The following is a 25,389-nucleotide window of genomic DNA, read 5'->3' as shown; positions in this document are numbered from 1 at the left end:
TATTTAGTCTTTTACTCTAGGCAGTACCTTAAGCCATACATATATGCTTTTTGATAAAACTTTTTTCCATGTAATTGATACGTTAGAATTCAACATAGCACATAGTGAAAGTGATCAGTCTGCTTTATTAATTCTTGTTTGTATATCTTTTAAAATTTAACTTGTCTTCCTACGTCACTAGATCCACAAGAAGGCACTGTGGTGGTTCTCCCAGCAGAGTCTCAGCAGCTTTTGGTCCAGCTTGTGTATTTTCTACCCAGTCTGCCTGCTGACTTGCTTTCTCGGTTAAGTCGCTGCTGTATTATGGGAAGACTCAGTGCAAATTTGGCTGCCATGCTTATCGGGATACTGCACATGAGGTAGCATGCTGAAGTGAGCTGTATTTCAAGTGTATAATCTTTTCCCTCACCCTTCCCCTGTCACTGGCAGTTTATGAATTGACTTTTTAAAATACTTCCCATCCCTTCATTTGCTCTTAAAACAGCAGTTAAAATTGTTGATGTTATTACTAGATAGAGGAAGTTCACTAGAGGAAGACTGTTCCAGGTTGTTTGTTTAGTGGTTTGCATTGTCATGGTTTCAGTCACTAAGTTCATGGGCTATAGCCCACCAGGCTCCTCTGTCCATGGGATTTTCCAGGCAAGAATACTGGAGTGGGTTGCCATTTCTCTTTCCAGGGGATCTTCCTGACTCAGGGATTGAACCCCTTGTTCTCCTGCACTGCAGGCGGATTCTTTACCGCTGAGCCATCAGGTAGAAACATACAGTGATTTGTGTAGGTGGATTGAAACAAGGGTTAAAATTATCAGAAGTAAGCAGTAGTAAGGATTCAGTGGCAGATGAGTGTGCTGTGCTTTTGGTGTTATGAAATTGTAATACAGGTCTTCCTTTCTGGAAGGGAGCTCAGTTTAATGTAGGTGGTGATATAAAAGCTTGCTTACTCAGACAAGGAATCATTGAAATATCTGTGGGTGGGTGAGTGGGTGGGCGTGTGTGTGGCAAAATATACATAAAACCATTTTAACCAGTTAGGTATACAGTTAGAACTGTTTGGGGGCATTAAGTACATTCACACTGTTGTGCAGCTGCTACCACTGTTCATCTCCAGTACTTTTCATCATTCCAGACTGAAACTCTGTACTAATTGTTTCCCCTTCTCCCAGCCCTTGTTTACCACTATTTTGTCATCGTGATTTTGATATATTCATCTGTTAATGGATACTTGGTTGTTCTGCCTTTTGGCTATTATGAATAATGCAGCTATAAACATTGGTGTGCAGATACCTGTTTGAATCCTTTTAATTCTTTTGGCTCTATACCCAGAAGTAGAATTGCTGGATCATATGTTAGTTTTCTGTTTAATTTTTCGAGGAACTACTTTCCAGAGTGTGACTGTACTGTTTTACCCTCAAAGGTCTTAAACTAATAGTGTTTCATGTTGTGAGTATTCAAAGTATCCTTTAAAATTTAATGTTTGTTTCAGGCATAGTACTTTCGTATTCAGCCATTTGTTATTGATTGTGGCTCAAGGCCAGGGTCTGATAGTTTTAGGCAGGAATTGAATCTAGGCTGTAGCTGAAAAATTTAAAAACTAGCTTCTTTGTGGCTTCTTGTGCAGATCCTCTGTCCCAATTAAACAGGAGTAGCTCACTTTATTAGTAGATTTTCTTTAGCTTTGTTTGCCAGTCTCTTCATACCAGGATAGGATGTATGTTTGAATGTTGTCACCCAAAGTGTGCTTCATAACTGATAATAACTTTTTCCTTTGGCAAAAGAGAGCTGTTTGCAATGTGTTGTCTATATGTGAAACCCCTCTTTGTCTAGTTGAGTACTTAATGCCAGGTCTTTAAGAAATACAATTTAAGTGGTTTCATGTCTGTTAACTTCCGGTAGAGGGCACTCTTTTCCCATGATAGAACTAGTGGAGGATCTGTTGTAACATTCATTTAAAAGCAACTTTTGAACACCTCTTAAAATTAATTCTCCTTAGAACTTGTATTTAGTATCTTTATTGGCATCAGTTATGATTGACTTATGCTCAGTAACTTTTGTCAAGGATTTTTTCACAAGTCTTTTTTTACCTTTTTTTGTGGGTTTGTGGCGAGTACCGAGAAAATATTAATTTACAAGTAATGGTAATAGAAGATTATAATCATCAAAAGCAAATTGTCATGTAGTTAAAAGTCTACTAAGTTAAATTTTGCCTTTTAGCATTTGCAAAGAGTCTTAGTATACTTCTCTTTCTGTAGATGTATTGTCCCTATTCAAACTAATCTCTTTAAAAATTAAAACAAAATGGGGGCTTTTCAACTTTCCCAGGCCAGTGGTATTATTATTGCATCACTTTTTCTAGATTTAGAATTGAAGAATAATGTTTGGTTCCTTAGAAGTCACCTGGGTTATTTCATATCTTTGGTTTTCTCTTCAAAATATCCCCTTCTGTCCTTGATCATGACTGTAAACTAGCCAGCTTTTTCATTATCTCCCACCTGTACCATTATAATAAGTAGTTTTGCTTCTCAGCTCCATATATTTCATGCACTGTTGCCAGGTTAATTTTCTTGAAATAGTCCTTTAATAATTTCTGATTTTCATCTGTTATATTAATTGGGCTGTATGATCTAGTTCACTTTGGGTATTGTAGTTCTGACACTGTTGTCTCTAGCAGAGGGAGTTTATCTCAGAGCAGATCATCTCAGTTTGTTCAATGTGTAAAAAACCCATCAACTTAAAACTGTTGGTGTTTAGTTTATCTTTTAAAAACTGTACTTAGAATTGCTGTTCCTACCTTTTTTACCATCCACTTAGAGCTTTTTTGAGTTTGAGTTTTTTCTCCCCCTCCATCTGCCTGTGTTGTTCTGCTGACCTTTACTCTTCCTTATCCTCTCTGCCCCTAGTTTATTTACAGCTGGTTTGGGGGGCATAAGACATGGATGTGGAAATGTAATCTACACTGTTAGATAAAAATATCAAAGAAGGGAGAAGTTACTGAGAAATTCAGCCTGGTTTTGAAGCAGGGTGAATATGTGAGCTGGGCTGCCAGGAGCAGGTCTGGTTTACTTCTGTTGTCCAAGCATAATTGATAATAGCATCCCTTCTATTCTCAGAAGTGTTCTGGTGTATCCAGTATATATGGTCATTGTAGTTTTAAGGACAGTGTGATATGTTGCTTGTCTTTTGTCCAAACTAGATTTTTAAATGGATTTGCTACCCCTTTTAGCCACTGGATGGCACAGTTTTCACTAGGTTCAAGAGGATATTGGTTTGTTTTCTAATCACCATTTTGTTCTCATTTCCACTGAGTGTCTCTTACTTTTACTTTTTATAACCTCTTAGCTTGTGATATTCCCTCCATAGCCCTTTAAGCAAAGAGAAGTCCTTAATGATTCAGAAGAATGTTTCCATTATTTTTAACTCCCCAACTTTTAAGAATGTTAATAAATACAGTTATTTCAGTGGTAAAAAAAAATTTAAGTGCTTCTCATTGAATTAGAAACTCTTAATTTTGTCTTGACATTTATTCAGATTTCTGTAATAAAAAATTGTAGTCTTAGGTTTTTGGATCTGATTATTCTCAGCTTTTTCTTTTTTTGCTGTATCCATGGTTGACATTTGCTGTATTCCTTAGTCTTACCTTGAAGAGAGTTTTTAAAGATATCACTGGAAACTGATCTCATAGCAGGAACCAGATAATCTTCATTTAATGAGAAGCTGCTTTATGTTTAGCTATTCCCTTAAGTCCCCTACCAATACTTTAGCTGCAGTATTGTGAAGTAGACTAGTTAATAAAGCTTTGCAAAGTATAGGAATGCATAGTTATCGCAGAGTGGCTTTAAATTGAAGTATTCTTTACCTAGTTAAGATGGTTTTTTGCTTAGGTAGGAAGCAGGAGCTTGTTTAAACTTAGCTCATTTATATAAGCAAGGTAAGACTTTTTTTAATAAAGATGAGGTAATAAATACATAGCAGCTGAACCTACTACTGAAAAGCAGAACTTCATCTTGGCTCCTTGAATCTGAGTTTTGAGTGGTGTGGAAAATTTTTTAAGTTGTACCATATATGTGGACCGGTTATGCTTTTCAAGGAAACTTTACATAAATATACGTTAGAAATGTTTACCATATTATGGTACTTGAACCCTTATATGTAAAGATGATACATATTACGGATTTTTGTAGCTGTTAAATTAACTTGTTTTCAATAAATAAAAATAGTCATATATTCTATGCTTTATTCCTGAGTCTTCAAGTTGGTCACTTCTAGTACTAGGTCTCCATTTGTTATAGATCATCATTTTCTGGATGGAAGTCTTCAATGAAAGAACGGAATGGAAGTGTTCAGTTAAACATCAGTAATGCAGACTATTTCAGCTTCTTATTTTCAACACTTACAGGTAACTACACTGATCTGCCAAGTTAAGGAAAGGAAAAGAACCTAGTATGAAAATTCTCCTGAGATTTACTGTCTTTCCTGTTTGGGTCTAAGTTTTGAACCTCACTGCATAGTTTAGTAAGATGGTAAACAGAATATTCATTTTAAACATGTTTAAAATGTTCAATGTGTTAGGAAAAACATCAGATTTTAATTAGCCATATTTTGCTTTCCATTGATTTCAAAGAAAAATTACTAAAATGAGTCTTGATGTGTTAGATTGGTATTATTACTGTTGTTTTAAAGGATTGTTATTACTGTCTTCAGCAGTTTTGTTTTGTAATTGGATGATAAAGATGACAGTGTTTGAAATTTTCTGAAGACTTAAAATTAAGAGACTTCTTTAATATGTTAAGTCAGAATCCAAAAATAGCTTGAAAGGTTCTGATAAGGAGCTGAATGTAGCAAGATAAATATTATATAAAAGAAACAAGTAGACTTGTATACGTTTGTTTGATAGTTTTGGATGTATGCGTTTGAGATGGATGGCTTTATGTTTTAATTAGTAGTACCTGTCAAAGGGTTTAGTGGTTTTACGAAACTCATTAGGAATCAATCAGGAGTGTGATATGGCTTCCAAACCAGATGATGACTCTTTAGGGCATGTTTGTGGAAGTATAGTGATCTGAAAACATCAAAGCAGGTAGCTAGGGTCAGACCACATTGTGCTGGTATTCTGATCATTCTAAGAGCTGTCTTTCAGGAGGGACTTTGGCAAGTTGTTTGTATAGGTCAGACTAGGTATAATAGAGGTCTAGGTATAATAGAGGTGGTAAGAGAATCAGAAATCTTACTATATAGGATAGGTAGAAGGAAGTACACAGTAATTGTTGAAGGAATAGACTTAGGAGGGATGGAATAGTTTTAAAACATTTGAAAGGCTATTATATAAGAATACAGAGTTTGGTATATGTATGAAGGAGCATATTGTTTTTCTTGTTCACTTGCTTTTTTAAACCTGACATTAATTACAATGATTATGTCTTTCACATTTATTTAAGTATAAAGGTGGTAAAGTCCTCAGTATAAGGGGTATAATATTGTTTCTAGATGTATTACACATTTGATTCAGGTCACATCTTTGTGTACATAATTGTGAATTTTATTACATTGCTGGCATTTCATTTTTTAAAATAATACATGAAGAAATTCAGAGAAAACATCTTGAAGAATTTAACTTGAAGATACATGTCTATTTTTAAAAAATTACTTAAGAATGTTATATGCTTTGTGATTTATTTTAAATTGGCTTTCTTACTCAAATTAGGGTTTTCAAAAGAGGAACTGACTTGGCTTCAGAGCCTTCGAGGAGTGCCTCATGTCATCCAGACGCAGCTTTCCCCTGTGCTGCTTTACCTCACTGACTTGGATCAGTTTTTACACCATTGGGACGTAACAGAGGTAATGGTCCATTTGAAAAGGCATGCGAGATTGTTAGAATTCAGTTCATCAGCCACCAGTAGTTACTATGTGTTAGCATTGCCTTGTGTAAGATATTTTTAGAGATTTAGAGTAGTATAAAACACAGTCCCTGTTCTGAAAGTGCATGTGATCCTTGGACAGGTGATGTAGATTTCTAAAAGAAGAGTGTTCGTAAAAGTTATGCCACTAGAATAGAATAAATTAGCTGTTTGAATGATAGAGACACATTTATTTTCTTTTTGCTAGTATAGGGTAAAAGGATAAATCCATTTATAGAAAAGAGGAAAGGCTTCATGGAAAAGGAAGAATTTTATGTAGATATTGAAGGATGAGTAAGAGTTAAGTAGGATTTTGTATCCTTGAAGGTGTTGTGTTTTTCTGAACAGAAAAAATTATTTGGAAGTTCCTTTGGTTTTAAAGAATTAGTATGTAGTTTATCAAAGTTACATTTTAAACCCCAAATTTCCCTTAAATTTCAAAGTTCGGCTTAACAAATCTTTTTAGATAAATATAGTAAGTTTAGGCAATCATTTTAAAAGGAGACTTTATATTTTATCTCTTTTACAAACATATTTAAAACTTTAAAAAACAGTTTAAATAACTTAATATAACTATTTGGTAAATAGTTCGGTTTTCAGACAAACCTTCACAAATGTTATGGTAAATCTTAAAACACTTAATAAACTTACAAGCATGGTACATCTTAATATCTTAAGTTTCAGTACTGTTTGTAGTGAAATTCAAATTAAAACTGCAAATCTAGGTTAGCTGTTAATAGTGTTTTAAATTGGAATTATAGGGCTGATCTTTTACGCTAATGGTCAGAATTGTTTTTTGTTACAAATATATAAATATGTAAAAGCATCATAAATACTAGTACTAAGGATTTGAGTCTGTAAGATATTTATGTTAGTTAATTTCTTTTATTTCTTCAGTTTCTTTCCTTGCATTGAAAGGTACTTGCCCAGTAGGATTGCAGTTGTGTCATCCCAAATAATGTTGGTTGGAACCTTTCTTGCAAATTCTGAGGTTGTGTTCTGTGCTAGCTAACTTTTTTTTTTTTCATGGTTCATAAGGTTTTTGGTTAGGGCACTGACTGTATATTGTTTTCTTAAAACTCGTAATAGCTAGGCCGTAGCCTTTCAAGCAAAAAATAACCTTTGTCATTGTTCTCAACAGGGTAGTCTCTAGAACTTAAATCTGTTTTATTGCTATACCAATTGATTTCATTCAGCTGATCTATTTACTACTTCTTTCATTCTTTTCCAGAATAATCTTTACGATCTTCCTGTATCTTAGGGCTACACCTTTTGTAGACATTTAACATATTTCTCTCATGGTTTTATTTGATCACAATACTTAGGTCATGCCAGGGACACTTTGTTCTCTTTATTACCTGGTGCCCAGCTATGTTCATATATCGGCTTTCAAAAAATAGTGGATTTTAAACAGTGAAAACTAATGAGTTAGGTAACCAACTTGCATATTTAATATCTGGCATTTTATCTTAATCCATAGTACATGAAGAGATTTAGGCCTTGCATACTATTAGATTGGAAGGATTGGTTTTAACGTATTAGTAGTTGTTTTATAAGATTGTTTCTAATGTTTTTAAAGTACATCATTATGGACTGGGGAAAGCATGGTATGGGGATTGATTAGTGGGCCCCAGATTCCAGATCTAGACTTGTTAAGTGTCTAGTTTGATAACTTGGACAACTCCAATAATCTTTCTCTGACAATTTTAGTTTTTCACAATCACATCTTCTGTGTAAAGACACAGATGTCATGAAAATGTGATCGGTTATATTTTTGAGTGTACATTGGCAAGTACATGTATTAAACTTCAAGGATGCTGTCTTTGAAATGTTAAGACATAAATTAGGAAAAATCTGAAAGTTTCATTGTTAGTTTTTGAAGTTAAGATTCCAGTTCTGTTTTGGATAAAATTTGCCATTAAGTTGGCCTTTTCATATGAAATTATTTGAAATATATGTAGTTTTTGACAGCCTTAGTGTAAAAATTGATTTTTTACTATTATTCCATTTGAAAAAGTTAGTCGTCCATGGAGTGGGTTTGCTTAGTTGTTTTATCTGCTTAGTCTGAAGTGTTGTTTTTTTTTAAATCGGACCTTTTTATTCTGAGTAGATTTTCTTCACAGTATAATTTATTTATTTTTCTACTTAATACATTTAAGAATTTTATTTATATATGGCAGTACGAGGTCTTTGTTGCCATGTACAGGCTTTCTCCAGTTGCAGCAAGTGGGGATTACTCTTTGGGGCTACTTTAGTTGTGGAGTGCAGGCTTCTCACTGGGGTGGCTTCTGTTGTTGCAGAGCATGGGCTCTAGGGCTTCATTAGTTCTGGCACGCAGGCTTAGTTGCCCTGTGGAATCTTCCCAGACCAGGAATTGAACCTGTGTCCTCTACATTGATGGTAGATTCTTAACCACTGGCCCACAAGGAAGGTCCCACAAAGTACAATTTAGAAGAATAGAAGGATAGTAGTAAAAGTGTTCTTCCATTCCCTGTCTCCCAGCCATCCATTTCCCTTCCTTAGTTTCTAAATGTATTCTTTTGGATAACTTCTGTGTCTTCACAAATGATTATATGTACACTTTTGGCTTCTCCTTTTATACAAATAACATACTCTGATTTGGACCTTGCAGTTTTCACTTAGTATCTTCGTGATCATTTCCTCCAAACACTGAAGGAAGAATTGTATGATTTTGATATTAATGATGGAAATAGTAGTTAAAAGGGAAAGATCACAAAGGGAAAAGGAATCTTTGGACAGAGATATCATTCCCAAATGGAAGTGTCTTTTCCAGAGCCAGTGGAAGGTTTACAGTTAATTTTAATTGTCATTTATAAAATATTGAGTGGTTTGAAAAGACTACTTTTTAACTAAATTCTGAAGAATAATAATAAAACATTAAGAAATAGAACATTTTTCTTTGTTTTTGAAACCTCTTATTTTATTAACAGTTTTATGTGTATGACATTTCTATATAGAATTAGGTAGAAAATACTTCAGTGTAGAAATTAAACATACAAAATCTTTTTAAGAAAAGTAAAGTTTTATATTTTTTTTAAACTCTTAATTTCTACACTAGCAAATTGTCATGCCTGTTCTGGAATCGTGTACTGTGAGGTCAGGATTCTGAGGTATGCAAGTTTCAGTTAACACTGTAGTTGCAAAAGTGAAGACTACCTATGTATATGTATGTTTGTGTGTCTCTTGTGTTTGTATTTTTGTTTACTTTTATTTTGAAACAATTTCAGACTTAGAGAAAAATTACAACTGCAGTACAAAGAACTTCTGTTTTCTTAAACTATTTGACAAAATGCCCATAGGCCATACTGTAGCATACAAGTAGACCTTGTTTTATTGTACTTGCAGATTCAGTTTTTACAAACTGAAGTTTTGTGGCAGCGCTGCATTGAGGATATCTGTCATCTTTCCAGTAGCATTGGTACACTTTGTGTCTCTGTGTCACAGTTGGGTAATTCTTGCAGTATTTCACACTTTTTCATTGTTATTTCTTACAGTGAACTGTGATTGGTGATCTTTGATAATACTGTTGTAATTGTTTCAGGGTTTGTAATTAATTGTCGTCATGAACTGTGCCCACATGAGATAGTGCAGTGAACTTAGTAAAATATGTTTGTTCTGACTGCCCCACCAGCCAGCCATTCCCCATCTCTCTCCTTCTCCTCAGGTCTCCCTATTCCCTGAGACTCAACAATATTGAAGTTAGGGCAGTTAATAACCCTGCAGTGGCCTCTGTGAGCGTGTGTGTGTTAGTCGCTCAGTTGTATCCAACTCTTTGCGATCCTATGGACTGTAGCTCACCAGGCTCCTCTGTCCATGGAATTCTCCAGGTAAGAATACTGGAGTGGGTTGCCATTTCCCTCCCTGGGGGATCTTCCTGACCCAGGGATCAAACCCCAGTCTACTGCATTGCAGGCAGATTCTTTACCATCTGAGCCACCAGGTGTTCAAGTGAAAGGAAGAGTTGCTTATCCCTTACTTTAAATCAAAAGCTAGAAATGATTATTAACTTAGTGAGGAAAGCATATTGATAACAAAGATAGGCTGAAAACTAGACCTCTGTACTGGTTAGCCAAGTTGTGCATGCAAAAGAAAAGTTCTTGAAACTAAAAGTGTTATTCCATGAACACAGGAATAATAAGAAAGTGAAACAACCTTATTGATGACATGGAAAAAGTTTGAATGATCTGGATAGAAGATCAAACCACCACAGCATTCCCTTAAGCCAAAGCCAAATCTCGAGCAAAACCTTGATGATGATTTAGTCAGTAAGTCATGTCCAACTCTTCGCCACCCCATGGACTGTGGCCCACCAGGCTCCTCTGTTTGTGGAATTCTCCAGGAATTCTTCTCCAAGAATACTGGGAGTGGTTGCCATTTCCTTCTCCAGGGGATTTTCCTGACCCAGGGATTGAACCTGGGTCTCCCGCATTGCGGGCAGATTTTCCAACTGAGCTACAAGGGAAGCCCTAAAACTCTAATAAAAGTCTCTTCAATTCTCTGAAGGCTGAGAGAGGTGAGGAAGCTGCAGAAGAGTTTGAAGGTAGCAGAAACTGTTTCATGAGGCTTAAGGGAAGAAGCCGTCTCCATGACATGAAAGTGTAAGGTGAAATAGCTGAGAAGTTTCAGCAAATTATCCAGAAGATCCAGCTAAGATGATTATTGAAATAGTGGCTACACTAAATAACACTTTCAATATAGGCAAAACAGCTTTATACTGGAAGATGATGCCATCTAGGACTTGTCTTAGCTAGAGAGAAGTGAGTGCTAGGTTTCAAAGCTTCAGAGGACAGGTTGACTCTTGTTAGGGGCTGATGCAGTTGGTGACGTAAGTTGAAGCCAGTGCTCGTTTACCATTCTGAAAATTCTAGGACCCTTAAGAATTATGCTAAGTTTACTCTGCCTGTGCCCTACAAAGGAAAAAGCCTGGATGACGGTACACCATGGTTTACTGATTATTTTAAGCCCACTGTTGATATCTTCTGCACAGAAGAAAAGCTTCCTTTCAAAATATTACTACTCATTGACAAAACACTGGTCATCCTGGAACCCTGATGGAGATACACAATGAGATTAATGTTTTTTTCATGCTTGCTAGCACAGCATCCATTCTCCAGTCCATGGATCAAGGAATAATTTAGACCTTTCAAGTTTTATTATTTAAGAAATACATTTTCTAAAGCTAATAGCTGCCATAATTAGAGATTCTTCTGATGGATCAGAGCAAAGTAAATTGGAAACTTTCTGGAAAAGAGTTCACCTTGTAGATGCCATTGAGATCATTTGTGATTCATAGCAAGAGGTCAAAATATCGATATTAACATGAGTTTGGAAGCAGTTCATTACAGCCTTCATGAGGAGTTCAAGACTTCAGTGGAGGAAGTAACTGCAGATGTGGAAATAGCAAGAGAACTAGAATTAGAAATGGAGCTTGAAGATGTGACTGAATTGCAGATATCTCATGATAAAACTGAACGGATAAAAGAGTTGCTTCTAATGAATGAGCAAAGAATGAGGAAATGAATCTACTCCTGGTAAAGATGTTGTGAAGATTGTTGAAATGACAGCAAAGGATTTAGAATAGTACATAGACTTTGCTGATAAAGCAGTGTCATTCATTGACCCTGACATTTTTGAAGAATCAGTTCAGTCACTCAGTCGTGTTCGACTTTTTGCGAACCCACGGACTGCAGCACGCCAGGCCTCCCTGTCCATCACCAACTCCCAGAGTTGACTCAAACTCATGTCCATTGAGTTGGTGATGCCATCCATCCTCTGTCATCCCCTTCTCCCCCCACTTTCAGTCTTTCCCAGCATCAGGGAAATGAGTCAGTTCTTCACATCAGGTGGCCAAAGTATTGGAGTTTCAGCTTCAACATCAGTCCTTCCAATGAACATTCAGGACTGATCTCCTTTAGGATGGACGGTTGGATCTCCTTGCAGTCCAAGGGACTCTCAAGAGTCTTCTCCAAAACCACAGTTCAAAAGCATCAGTTCTTCAGCGCTCAGCTTTCTTTATAGTCCAGCTCTCACATCCATACATGACTACTGGAAAAACCACAGCCTTGACTAGACGGATGTTTGTTGGCAAAGTAATGCCTCTGCTTTTTAATATGTTGTCTAGGTTGGTCATAACTTCTCTTCTAAAGAGTAAGCATCTTTTTTGCAGGACAGTTATTTTGTAAAATTTCTCTCAATTCAGGTTTATTTCTGCATGGTTAAATCAGGTTATACAAATGTGGAAGGAATATGACACAAGTGATGCTATGGGTTTCTGATTGCAGCTTGTCAGATGGTGCAGGGTTTTGATTTGTCCCATTAGATATTCGCTTTGCCCACTTGAGTAAGTGGTATCTGGTCACCTTCTCCACTCTATTTTGTCCCCTTTAGTAATATTTTATGATGTTTTGAAACTGTAAATATAATTTCTTTTTGGTCTTCTCTTTTATTCATTTATTTATTTTTGTTAGTATGGTTTCTTATATTTTCCAGTGGGTTAAAATTCTTTACTATCTTCATTAATTTTGATATTCATGTTTGCCATGGTCACCTCCTGGAAGCAAACGTCTATGTTCTTTTGACATGTCCTCATGTTTCTCTGAGTGCTGTTGACCTTGAACAACACAGGTGTGAACTGTGCAGGCCCACTTACATGCAGATTTATCTCAGTAGTAAATACTACATTACTCCATGGACCCATGGTTGAATCTGCAGATACGAACAACCTTAGATGTGGAGGGCCCATTATTAAGTTACGTGCAGATTTTCAACTGCACAGAGGGTCTGTGCCTCTGATCCCCTCCCGATGTTGTTCAGGGGTTAGCTATACTACCTTTATTGTATCGCAGATTGTTTCAGATTCATGTTGTATTTTCCCTGTCCCAGCCTAGCAATCAGGTATTTCTTTAAGAAGCCCAGTTTTCCCTTAGGTGGAGAATGGATTTTAGGAAACAATTCTGGACTCTTATAAGTGTGTTCATTGCTGTTTGATGTTGCTGTTCCCAGACCTTATCAGTGAACAGAAATTAGGAATTCAACACTATGGGGTTCATTCTGGTTTTCTCCTTTCCCTCTTGTACCTGCTTTTTCTGATGGTGAGAAACCCGACTTCCATTTTCTTAATATATTCACCTACTTGGTCACTTCCTCTGTCTGTGATTGTCTCCTTTCGGTGCCACCCTTTTCCCCTGTGGGCATCTTTCTTATCCCATTTGAACTCCAATTCTTGGGGACAGAGCACCTGTATTTGTTAACAGATAACTGACTCTGGGCCACTGAAGCTCTCCATTGACTCTAGTGCTGACGTCTAGCTTGGCCTCACACAGTAGCTTTAGAACTGATTCATTCAGGAGGGGAGGGGAAGCAGAAGGGAAAAAGGAGGGGATTGAATGATCATTTATTATTGAATGGTTCTTTCACATGTGATTTATGTTTTATGAATGATGATCTTCACTGTGCTCATTTTGAAGAAGGAAGATGGCATTGAAAATATCGCGGTTACATTGTTACCTACAGGTTTAAAAGAGAAGACAATTGTCCTTTGAAAACTCTGGGTAGTATCACTCTGCAAGAGGTTTTATAGAGACATAATGCAGATACTGTTGAATTTTGAGGATTGACAGTTCTCTTGAATTTATCTTGACTATTCCTTCTCTTCCTGGAGTCATATTCTTCTTTCCACTAGCCTTATCTTTGTCTCCCCATGCGATTTTTCTACATACTTCATTTTGGTACTGCATTCCATCAGCTTCTGGAGTTGTGATTATCTGAAGGACTTGATGCTGTCATTCTGCTTCTTGTTTTCTTAAGATCTTAGAAAATTAAAAATACTAGAGATTTTATTCCCATCTCATTCATATATTTCTTTCTTATAGACTGTTCTTTTACCTTTAGGGAATAAGAGGCAGCATAATTTGCACATGGTATTTTTATTTTCTGGATCATGTTTTTTTCAATGATGTATTTTTCCACCAAATGGGAGAAAGGCTTTTGTCAGCTCTTTGTTTACATCACTGAGACCTCCCTATTGTAGCACTTATTTAATGGGAATGTAGGCTCTACCTTGGTTGATTGTAAGCTACCCGAGGGCTGTGAGATGGAAGTTTCTCATTCTTTCACTCCTGTGCGTAGCGCCTGTTAAGACTAGCTCAGTTTGTGTGGTAGTCACTCAGTCGTGTCCAACTCTTTGTGACCCCAATTTGGTAGCTTGTCAGACTCTTCTGTCCTTGGAATTCTCCAGGCAAGAATACCAGAGTGAGTTGCCATTTCCTTCTCCACAGTGCTCAGTAAGTATTTAATAAATGAATTATTTGGAAAATTAGCCCATATATATGAGGATTGATTGATGTTTGCATCTTTAGAGTCACTTCTTGTTGAGTTTTTTTAATATGTAGAGCAAGTAGGTTAAAAAAAAAAACTATTGGACTTGTTTCTGACCTACAATGTTCTGATTTGGTACTGGTTTTCTCTTTTCTGACAGACAGTTTGTCACAATTTATTGGTTGTCCCTGTCCGAAGCCAAAGCTTTGACGTCCTGCAGAGTGCCATCAGTAAGCATTTGGTAAATATACTTACAATTTTTTTCTGTTACACAAAAAGCATAGAGATTCACTGGTTAAGATTTGGTTTGCCATAATCAGGGAGAGAGTGAGTGTCTAGAAATCTAAGCTTAATAATTTCATGGCCTCTCATCTGTGGTGAGAACTGAGAAATCTTGGTTTGTTTGCTAATTAATTCTATGACCTTAGGGAAATTCCCCACTTTTCCCAGGACCTTACTCTCTACATATGAGTAATGAAAGACCTTAAAGTGATACCTTGGGTCTTTCTGACTTGAGATGCTTTCATGAACGTGTGCTAGTGTCATACCTAGAAGCGGTGAGGTGTGGAGAGGGCTGTCACCTCACAGGCTTAAGGCCTGGTCACTGGAAACAGTGAGCTTAGCCATGAAACTTACTTGTCTTTTGGCCTATCGGTGTCTCTTGTTCCCATTGATATTGAATTCTTATTAGGTATGCCTGGGTTTTGCTTTTAACTTCCTCCAACCTTTACACTAATGATATATTACAGTGCAAGGGAGAGCCCCCAAGGTTTTCTTCAAGGGACTGTCACTTGTTTGGATAATTTTATAGGCACATGCGTACCCCCTTTTCTTTACTTCCCTCAAGTTGGAAGGCTACCACTTTGAATTCTCAGTACCCTTTTCTTCCTGCTATTAAACTTCCAATTCATATACATTGTATCTCCAAAGATCCCCATCATTTTTTTTTTTAGCTTCCACTCTAGAAATGTATGCCCGCCTTTGATTACATTCACTGTTCCAAGATCAGCATTCCAGTCAGTCTTGGTCACTTTCTTCAGACAACCTGGTAGAAAGATTAAGACCTCAGAGCCTACAGACTATGATTACTCAACAGTTGCTTGCAGGAGATTTTAACTATGTATACTTAGAGTTACAAGTTAGAGTCCACCTTAATGACTGTTAATACAGTAGAGTCCAGGTGAGCTATGTACCACGATGTCCCCTGTCTGGGTCTGGGGCAGTGAGGCAGTCAAGAGTAAGTATAGTAGTACCTTACTCCAGTGCAGATGGTTTTCTTTGGTTATGTCTGAATGACCAGTCAAATCAAAGCGCAGGGGAAGGATAATTGTAAAATGAACTCTGGTTTGTGCGTTTAATTTCCTGGGATGGGGGTGGTGCCAGATTAGCATTTTCAGTCTGAATACTCAGGATCATGTAAATGTGATAGTTGGTATCAAAATTTTCTTTGGATGCATGAAATAATCCTTTTAAATAATATTTCTGGTCAACAGAAATTGTAACATGTAGAAAATTTAAGAGACTTTGTCTTGAAGAGGGTGTGGGGGATTGAATTGATAGTATTTCTTGAGTTTAAATATTTTCAAAGTCATTTCAGGTAGTAGTTAAGTTGTCAGAGGAAAACAGGACCTTAAGATGTGGTAGGTGGCATGGCATGTATTGTGGTTATACTAATTTCCACCAGTAGTAGTGTAGTCATTAAGTCATCTCCAACTGTGTGACCCCATGGACTGTAGCCTGCCAGGCTCCTGTGTCCATGGGATTCTCCAGCAAGGATATTGGAGTAGGTTGCCATTCCCTTCTCCAGGGGGTCTTCCCAAACACAGGGATTAAACCTGGGTCTTTCACATTGCAGGCAGATTCTTTACCATCTGAGCCACCAGTAGTGATGGGAGGTTAACTGTCCAGGTGATGGTATTTGTTTTTTTATTCTGGGGAGAAGGTCTGTTGTGAAGAGGTCATTAACCTCATTTTTCTCTGCCTAGGTTGGATTGACTGTAATTCCTGACAGCACGGCTGGCTGTGTTTTGGGTGTTATCTGTAAGCTCCTGGATCATACGTGTGTACTTAGTGAAACTCTACTGCCGTTTCTGGCTTCTTGTTGCTACAGTCTTCTTTATTTTCTGCTTACTTTAGAGAAAGGAGAAGCAGAACATCTAAGAAAAAGGTAACCGTTTTGTACTCTTAAACTTTTAATTTTTTTCCAGCTTGTTCAACTCCTTTCAGTCAGTCAGTCCATAAAAGATATTTCCAAAATCTAATTTTTTCTTAGAGTTTGTGGATCCCTAGCTACCTGCTTCTTTGTTTTTTTGTGAATCCCCTATGTGATGTGGTATAGCAGTCTTAGTTTTTGTTTTTTCTTGTAAGCTACAAATTTAAAAAGTTAGATGGTATTATAGAGTTTCTTGGGAGCTTTCCTAAACTTTGCTATAGATCTGGCAAGAAAAAAATTCTAGAAGGATGGACTTATTAATACTAGCTTTTGTATTTTGTTTGGGCTTCATTAGAACTAGCCAGAGTCAAATTTTAAATTCATGGGTTTAGGAAATTGTTCTAAGATGTTGGTGTTTTTAATTATTACTTTTGGTCCTATATAATTTTTAGGATAGTACGGAAGATTTCACTTTCATTTTCAAAAGTGTTCTCATGCTTATGTTCTTTTCGGTATGCTGTTTACAGTTCATTGCAAGAAGGTTTTTAAACAGTCTTAAGAGATGAGCACATATAAGAAAATAATCATTCTGTCACATTTTGACATTTGCCTTTCACGTCTTTTTTGAGCTTTTAAGTGTCATAGAAATATGTCATACATATGATCGTATAAAACATTTAAAGCGTTTAAAGAGTATAAGTTGAACATCCGTTTAGCCAAGTTCCAGATTTAGGAGTAGAACATCGTCAGCGTGCACTCTATCCGTGTCCTTTCCAGTTACATTTCTCTTTTACACCTCCAGAGATCACATCTGTGTTAGTCACTTTGCTGCCTTTTTATTTAAAAATTTTATGTGCAGTTATAAACAGTTCACATTTTTGTTTTGCATGTTTTAAGAGTTTGATATAAAAGGAATCATAGTGTATTTTTTGTGACTAGATTTTCATCATCATTGTGAGAGTTACTCATGTTGATTTAAGGATGTAATTAATTTTGTTTCTCTATACCAGGAGTCAGCAAACTTCTTTCTATGTAAAGAGTCAGATGGTGAATATTTTAGGTTTTTCAAACCATAAAGTCTTGTCAGAACTACTCAGCACTTCCTGATCCTATGAAAGCAGCATCAGATGATACATCAATGAATAGGTGTGACTGTGTTCCAATAAAATCTTATTTACAAATACAGGCTGCAAGCAGGATTGGCGGTGGTCTGGTACCCTTGCTCTGTAGTATTCCATTTTATGAATGTACTATAACTTACTGATTGGGATTTTTCCCACAAAGTGTTGTGTGTATTTAAGACTTGGTAGATTTCACTGTTAATATCCTGTAAAATTTACACATAAATAAATAGATCTGATGGTACTTTTCTTACACATCATCAAACTTTAGGTCTCATAGCCCAAGAAAAGCCTTTGTAAATAGCAAGGAACTTCTCAGGGTTATAAAAATTTTATAATGAGCATCTGCATTTATGAAATAGGTATTTTGCTATTTGTTATTTCCTGTCACTTGAAATATAGGCCCTTTGTGATACACTTATGTTTCAGAGGTCTTCTTAATTTCTTGTAGAACATTCTGCTTTGATTGTGTGTGGTTGGACTGAACAAAATTCATTTTGCCTGTTTAAAACTTCTGTTTTAAAAGTGTTTTGTGCGGGGTATTGGAAAGTTTGATACTACCAGGACCATATGCATCTCCGCATGACATTACTCAGGCACAAGAAAGAGTTGGCATCCAGAGCCTTAGGTACTTAAGTTTCCCCTTTGGGCTGCACCTACCCTCCTACACAAGGAAATTGTGAGATTACAGATAAATAATGAGAGTGCCAGTCAAACTGGTGGGAACTTTTGATTTCACAAGTGCTAACCAAAATATCAGGCTCGACCAATTGAGGTATTCAAAACTGTAGCCACGATACAATGAAGAAACTGTTGTATTGTTTCCTGGACTCTTAATAAATGAAAGATCTGCTGTTCAACTGAGCCCTCTTGTCTCGTAGATAGTAGTCTGTTCTTTTCTATGGTTTTTGACTCTTCTCTTTGTTGTCTTGAAAGTCAGGTTATATCCTAGTGTCAGTTCAGTCGCTCATTCGTGTCCGACTCTTTGCGACCCCATGAATCACAGCACGCCAGGCCTCCCTGTCCATCACCAACTCCCGGAGTTCACTCAAACTCATGTCCATCAAGTCGGTGATGCCATCCAGCCATCTCATTCTGTGTCGTCCCCTTCTCCTCCTGCCCCCAATGCCTCCCAGCATCAGTCTTTTCCAGTGAGGCAACTTGTGTAGGTTTGTTTATTATTTACCCTGCTTGAGACTTAACTTCACTCCTTTAATCTGAAGACAGTGTTTGTTTTTTTTTTCAGGTATGGGAAGTACCGTTTTTACCTCTATTATCTTACCCACTGTTTCTGTTCTCTCCTGAAAACTCCTTTTAAACATAGGGAGCATCTGATTCTGTCCTCTCTTAACATCTTCCATTTCGCTAATTCTTTAACCCTTCTGTTTTTGTCAGCTGTTGTTTTTTCTTTGATCCGTTTTGAGTTTTTACTTGGCTCTTTGTCATTCTTGCTTATTCTTCATTCATTGGTGTTAAATTTCTTGTCAGTTTGTTTCGTTCGCTGTTTCTCTGGTGTGGGAATTCTCCCGTGTTTGGGGGAGCAGGTCAGGCTTTAGAAATTGTCTTTCGTGGGGATGAAGAAACAGCCTCATGTTTGGGGTTGTATAACTTTCTCTGAATTCATCTGTTGTGAGAGTCTCTGGAGACCTCCCTATGGGCAGTTTCACATTTGCCTTTTCCTGGCTTCCAGCTGTTTGCAGGGAGCCCAGTTCTAGCCCCTGACCTAAACCTGGGGCTGAAGCCTTATCTTCCAACGCTGTTGGCTGTTGAAAACAAGTCCTAAAATCCCACATCCAGTTCTGTGCCCCTGTGTATCTATAGGAGTTCTGTCAGTTTCTGGCACCTAGAGAGTTCACCATTCTAGCTTTTGAGCTTAGCTGTATTTTATTAAGTATATTATCCATATTTCTCTGTGTTTAGGGAGTGGAGGATTGGTTGATATTATCTGACAAGAATATATCAGAATTTTGCAGTTAGTGGCAAAAATTATATATGAAATATGAAAATTATATATGAAATATTGGACTTTCATCAGTTCCTTTAGAGTGGTTTAGAACCATTGTTCTCTGTTGAGCTAAAATATCAACTTCATTGGTCCTGGTTCTGTCCTTTAAATAATTTATAGTTAAGTACTTTTATACATGACAACTCTTAGAAAAACCTAAGACTGACTCTTTAAATGGTATTGCTTCCATCGTTTGTGGTTCCCCAGGTCACATCTTCTTTCTGACCTGACAGTTTTCTTGTGGTGTGTGAAGGTGAAATTCTAAACCACTCATCCCTTTAGTATACTTAATTTGGTATGATGTAGAATCCATGAGTCCTTTTTAGAAGTTTTGATCTACAGTTATTTGAAATTCACTCAAGTTCAAGTAGAAAATGAATATATTGGATCATTACAGTAGTGACTTGTTTTTTGAAAAAAACAAACCCCCCAAAACTCCAAAGGGTAGGAATTGTGCGGGTAGGAATTTGAAACCCAGGAAGGAACAAAGTGGCTTTCTCTAGTCTTTTCCCTTCTAGATTGTGTAGCTATCATCTCTGTGCCTTTGCCTCATCGTTAACTGTGTCTTTCAGTCTGACTTTGTCTTCTTGCACACGGCTGTCCTGACCTAGCTGTGCATGAGTCCACAGGCTGATTAAAGTCTCCAGTAAGAGGATCTGGTTGCCTTAGGATGGATTCAGTATCCACCTCTGATTCAGTTGCTGTATGTGAACTTGGGAGGGAGGTCAGATGGTGAAAGGTTTGCTGCTTCTGTGTCTAGAGGTAGTCAGGTTTTCTTAGAAAGTCTTGGGACTGGGATGGTTATGCACTTTTGAAACTGTAACAGACTAAGATCAGAGCCTTTAGCAGCCAGTGGACTTTTCCTCCATTTAATTGATACTTTTCTAGACTGTGGTTAGACCATTTACTGCTCTCATAAAATATTTCTGTTCCTGTTCTATAAAGTTACCAAAAGAATGATGCTCACTGAAATCTGGATTTACTATCTCTGCTCCATGATTGTTCACTGACTGCCTGTTTTCTCAGATCCCTTTTGGTTCCTTGTGAGCACATATTTCTCTGCAAATTTGCCCTATTCTAAGACATTGAAGAAGGTCAGAATCCAGGTCAGAGGCTTAGAGTTTCATGAGGTTCTTTTCTTTCTCTTTTCAGTTCAGTTCAGTCGCTCAGTTGTGTCTGACTCTTTGCGACCCCATGAATTGCAGCACGCCAGACCTCCTTGTCCATCACCAACTCCCAAAGTTCATCCAAACTCATGTCCATCGAGTCGGTGATGCCATCCAGCCATCTTATCCTCTGTCGTCCCCTTCTCCTCCTGCCCCCAATCTCTCCCAGCATCAGGGTCTTTTCCAATGAGTCACCTCTTCGCGTGAGGTGGCCAAAGTATTGGAGTTTCAGCTTTAGCATCAGTCCTTCCAATGGACACCCAGGACTGATCTCCTTTAGGATGGACTGGTTGGACCTCCTTGCAGTCCAAGGGACTCTCAAGAGTCTTCTCCAACACCACAGTTCAAAAGCATCAATTCTTTCTTTTTTACCAGTGGGATATTCTTTCCCCTTTGACCATTGGTATTGTACAACAGTTGAATAATGTTCACTGGTAGAGAATAATATGTATGTACAGGTCTTTCTGTTCTCTGGTGAATTTTGTGTTAAATATGATCACTAGGGCTTCAATAATGTCTTGCCCAGGAAAATGCTGCTTGCTAGGCTTTCTGAAACCCCTAAAATAGGGAAAGGCAGCTAATTCTTCACTGCATTTTCTTACTGAGCTCTCATGAAACTCAGTTCTTACTAGTCTTGATTTGTGGGGTTTTATCAGAAAACACTGTTTCTCATTAAAAGGACATTATTCAGTCTTGGGAGGTATGGAAAGGGACCCTCTCCTGTATGTGTCCATTCACTGATGTGTTTCTTTGTTTTGCAGGGACAAGCTCTGGGGGGTCTGTGTCTCTGTCCTGGTTCTCTTGCCTCGAGTCCTCAGGTTGATGCTGCAGAGCCTGCGGGTGAACAGAGCTGGGCCTGAGGAGCTGCCTGTAGTGGGCCAGCTGCTCCGACTGTTGCTGCAGCACGCACCCCTCAGGACTCACATGTTGACCAACGCCATCTTGGTGCAGCAGATCATCAAGAATATCACAGTAAGAAGCACAAACAGGGCCAGCTACTGCTTGTACTAGATTCATGGGCACAGAGGCGGTTGTGGGAGGCCAGGGCTCCTGCACCTTGACAGATTCCTGGGATTAAGCCCAGTGTGGTGGTTTCTTAAGACTTCCCCTGGCATCTGGTAACTTTCACTGATTTCCAGAATCAGTACTGAAAGCCTTAAAATACTCGAACTAAATTAAGGTGGCAGGCAGCTTAGTTGGAAAAGGTACAGGCATCAGAGTCAGTCCTACCTGGATTGTGATACAGATTCTATTGATTGACTATGGTGATTTGGCAAGTTTTCTTTTTTTTAAACCTATGTGAGCTTGTTTTCCTAGCTGTATAAATGGAAATAGTAGAAACTTTGTTGGGTTTTGTTGACCATTGAATGAAATCATCCAAGTAAAGTTTATACTGTAACTGACATTTATTAAGTATGCAACAAATGTTAGCTGTCATTAAGGAAATTTAGTAGGAATAAACTGCAGACCTATTTCTGGTCACTTAGATCACTGGAGAGGGGGAAGAAGCTGGAAGTTGTAGGCTTCAGCTTTGTCTAAAGGTTGGTTCTGTGTTCACCTGGGGCAGACAGCTCTGTTTCTTAAGGATTCATTTGGGTGTTTTGGTTTGGAGAGTTGAAATGAGGTTTTTTGATTGGAGGAAGTTATTAATTGGTATATGTATTAATACTTCAGAGTCATGGAGCTTATACATGCATAAACATAGAATGTATTCTGAATCTCATCAGTAATGGAAGACGAAGCAGAATTCAGAAATAGAAGGAAGTCAAGAATTTGGAGAATCAGCCCATCTGTATAAGAATGACAAATTGAGTCCTGTAGAATTATTATTCTCAGTTGATGTTAATGCAGAGATCATGAGATTCTAGAATGCAAAAGGGCAGAAATAGAGAGTGAGGGGTGGTTCATGGCAATTTCATTAGTGCCTAGCAGAGGTGGGAGGGAAGAGACCCAACAAGAAACTGGTAGCACTTGTGCTTGAGGATGAAACTAGGAGTTTTAACTCCCTGTGGTAATTCCCCAGTAATCGGTTCCCTTTTCAGTGAGATTTACTGTGGTAAAGATCTTGTTTGGGTGTGATAAAAACCATCAGGAAGCAGTTCTGGTACCACTCTCACATTATTCTTGTTGTCTTTGCAGACACTGAAGAGTGGAGGTGTGCAGGAGCAGTGGCTCACAGACTTACATTATTGCTTCAACGTGTATATCACTGGGCATCCCCAGGGTCCCAACGCATTGAGTACAGTATATTGAAAAGGCATTGTAGCACCTCTGTTGGAAACTTTATTCACATCTAATTTTGAAGAGAGACTGATGTAATAAATGTTTGTCATTAAAGCTGAACTTTTAAAGAAGCCGTTTATGAACCTTCCTTTGCACTGAAACAGGAAAATATTGCTTGGGAGTTGCCACTGATGCACAGGCTGGCTTCTTGGACTAGTGTGTGATGTGTGGTTAAGTATATATATCCTCATAGCTAAATATATATAAAATACAGAGCAATAATATGGTACCTTCTGTTATATTCTAAGAAACCAGCTGAATCTTTGTGGCCCCATCTAGGCAAATCTCATTCTGTGCGTTCTCAGTCCAGGTTCATTCAGACAGCAACAAACTAGTTTTTGGTTTGGTTTGGGAGTGGTTACTTCTCACTATGGAGTTGTGTTGTTTACAGAGGATTTCTAGCAGGATTTCAAGACAGTACTCCCATTGTTGTGAATTTTCCTATACCTAAGTGGTGATTGATCTGAGCTGCAAAACTCCTAAAAAGTGATTTTTCTGCTAGTGATTATAATTTTTGTTATCATTTTCACAATAATGATGTAATTAGCCAAGTGTAAAAAAAAAATCCAAGTGTTTAACACTTCATTGTATCCAGTCTCTTACTGTCAGGACAGGGGTGGCAGTAATCTTAAAACAGAAGCAGTCCTGGAAATACTTGTGAGCCTAATATGTCATTGTTTCTGCCTGTCTACATTCCTAGTAGCTTTGCCCTTAAAAGATATGAAGAAGCCCATAATCACTGATTTTATTTAAACCAGATGTTCTTCAAGAGCTGGAATGCATAGTTCGCAGTGCCAGAGGAAATGGCAATTTGACAAGATGGCTTACCTCTGCAGGTCAGGCAGAAAATAGAAGTAGGGGGTTAAGGCCTGAAGTGGCACCCTGCCGACTGAGGCCTTGGTGTTAGGTACAGCCACTGGTGCTCAGCAGAAGGAACACCGTTCACAGACAGGACACGGCAGCAATCTGTGGCTTTCAGAGGCTGACATGGAAACTAAAATGTAGGCCATCAACAGTATACCTAGTACAGTCTTACAATTTCTAAAAGCAAAACACTGGGTCATGACTCTGGCCTAAAAATTATAGCGGGATGTGGTGTCTGTAATGTAGTCCATTGCATTTGATCCCAGAAAAGTAGTGAGCTGAAGGCAGTTGCTGTGGGCCAGGCTCCTCCCCATCTCATTTAGGTTTTTCGGACTGGAGTCAACAAAGCCAGGCTTGCACCAGGTGGCAGGGAGAATCCCAACCCAGCAGCATCGTCAGTGCTCACTTTTGTTAGTTCTACATAGATTCGCTGTTGCTATAACGTCTTCTTTTCCAGTCCTACTGACATGGAGGCAGACGGGCAGTTCTGCACAGGTAGGGACTACCCTGATCCTTTCAGCGCGGGTGAACAATTTACAAAACAGTGCTATGTGAGAGCAGAAAGAAAACATTTCTTTTCAGTTGTTACTACATTTTCAGGCTAATAAGGCTTTGGGATATTAAAGTTGCCTAAAGTGTAAAAGCTAATCAGAGAACTTGAAGTCTGTACTAGCTTTTCGAGCCCCCCTGGCACAGTCTTCCTCCTTAGGCAGTTGAAGCTTTAGTTTGTTTCTTGATGGGTTAGCTGATTGCAGGTTGTAAGAAAAATTCTGTGATCTTCCACTGTTCTCAAGGAGGTGAATACACTGCAAGTTGCTCACTGTTAAATAACAGATAGATACTCAAATTATTAATGCTGAAGGGCAGGGTGGGGAGGAAAAGGGGTTTAGGTTTGGACTATCCATGTGACCCAATAAGGTGATGGCTGGTTTATGGTAGAGACAGGATGACATCAGCCCCTCCTCTCAAAGATACGTGACATCTTTTTAAGGAAGAACCTTTGACTGTGAGGGGGCAGGTGCCTGAGGAGCTAGGACTGGAACGTAGGTCTTCAGTTTCCTTAGGATAACCACTATGATGCTGCTTTCTCTGCATCTCCTCTTAACACGACAGTTAAGACAGGATGCTACAGTTGGAAAACTCGTGGTGCGCTCAACCCTTTCACTTAACAAATGAGGATGCTGAGGCCCCAAAGAGTTAAGAGACCCTTTGGAGGCTGTATTGCTGAATGTTGCTCCTAACTTGCTGTGAAGAAAGGTGAGTAGTTTTTTTAAAAAGTTACAAAGATAATCGTTCTCTTCTGTTTTTATTACTGTTATTCAATAAAGCTGAAGTGAACTGTTTTGGAACTCTGATGTTTTCTGGCTGCTTTGCTATATTTCTGGCTGCTTTGCTGTATGTGAACAAGTATGATAAAGTGATCAGTATTATTTGCTGTATGTAGGTGGGCAGGGATAGTCTGTATTCATACAGGGGGTACCATTTTTACTAAGCCATGGTTATTCCATTCAGTGGAATGGGAATTTTTTAGAGGAAGTTTTTATTTTAATGAGATGGGCCCCCAAATTTG

The 25,389-nt window shown here is 38.1% G+C and overlaps 2 protein-coding genes across 5 annotated transcripts in view; one reads left to right on the top strand and one right to left on the bottom strand.

Moving 5' to 3' along the window:
- The window catches only part of TEX10 (testis expressed 10), a 48,829-nt gene extending 24,400 nt beyond the window's left edge, over positions 1 to 24,429 (top strand). Inside the window, exons 9-15 of the mRNA XM_055427155.2 lie at positions 182 to 359; positions 4,287 to 4,393; positions 5,699 to 5,832; positions 14,389 to 14,469; positions 16,214 to 16,395; positions 21,434 to 21,644; positions 22,812 to 24,429. Of these exons, the coding sequence (XP_055283130.1) occupies positions 182 to 359; positions 4,287 to 4,393; positions 5,699 to 5,832; positions 14,389 to 14,469; positions 16,214 to 16,395; positions 21,434 to 21,644; positions 22,812 to 22,925 (1,007 nt within the window). The 3' untranslated portion in view covers positions 22,926 to 24,429. The remainder of the gene's footprint in view (positions 1 to 181; positions 360 to 4,286; positions 4,394 to 5,698; positions 5,833 to 14,388; positions 14,470 to 16,213; positions 16,396 to 21,433; positions 21,645 to 22,811) is intronic.
- The window catches only part of INVS (inversin), a 135,223-nt gene continuing 134,205 nt past the window's right edge, over positions 24,372 to 25,389 (bottom strand). For all 4 annotated transcript variants that reach the window (XM_055427149.2, XM_055427154.2, XM_055427150.2 and 1 more), the window contains one exon: positions 24,372 to 24,639. In XM_055427149.2, the coding sequence (XP_055283124.2) occupies positions 24,464 to 24,639 (176 nt within the window). In that variant the 3' untranslated portion in view covers positions 24,372 to 24,463. The remainder of the gene's footprint in view (positions 24,640 to 25,389) is intronic.

This window comes from Moschus berezovskii, chromosome 7 (genome assembly GCF_049115385.1).
Source record: "Moschus berezovskii isolate FMDL1 chromosome 7, NW_MosBer_1.0, whole genome shotgun sequence".
Classification (NCBI taxonomy): Eukaryota; Metazoa; Chordata; class Mammalia; order Artiodactyla; family Moschidae; genus Moschus; species Moschus berezovskii.
The sequence above is the reverse complement of the archived record's forward strand: the minus strand, read 5'-3'. Positions and strand labels throughout refer to the sequence as shown.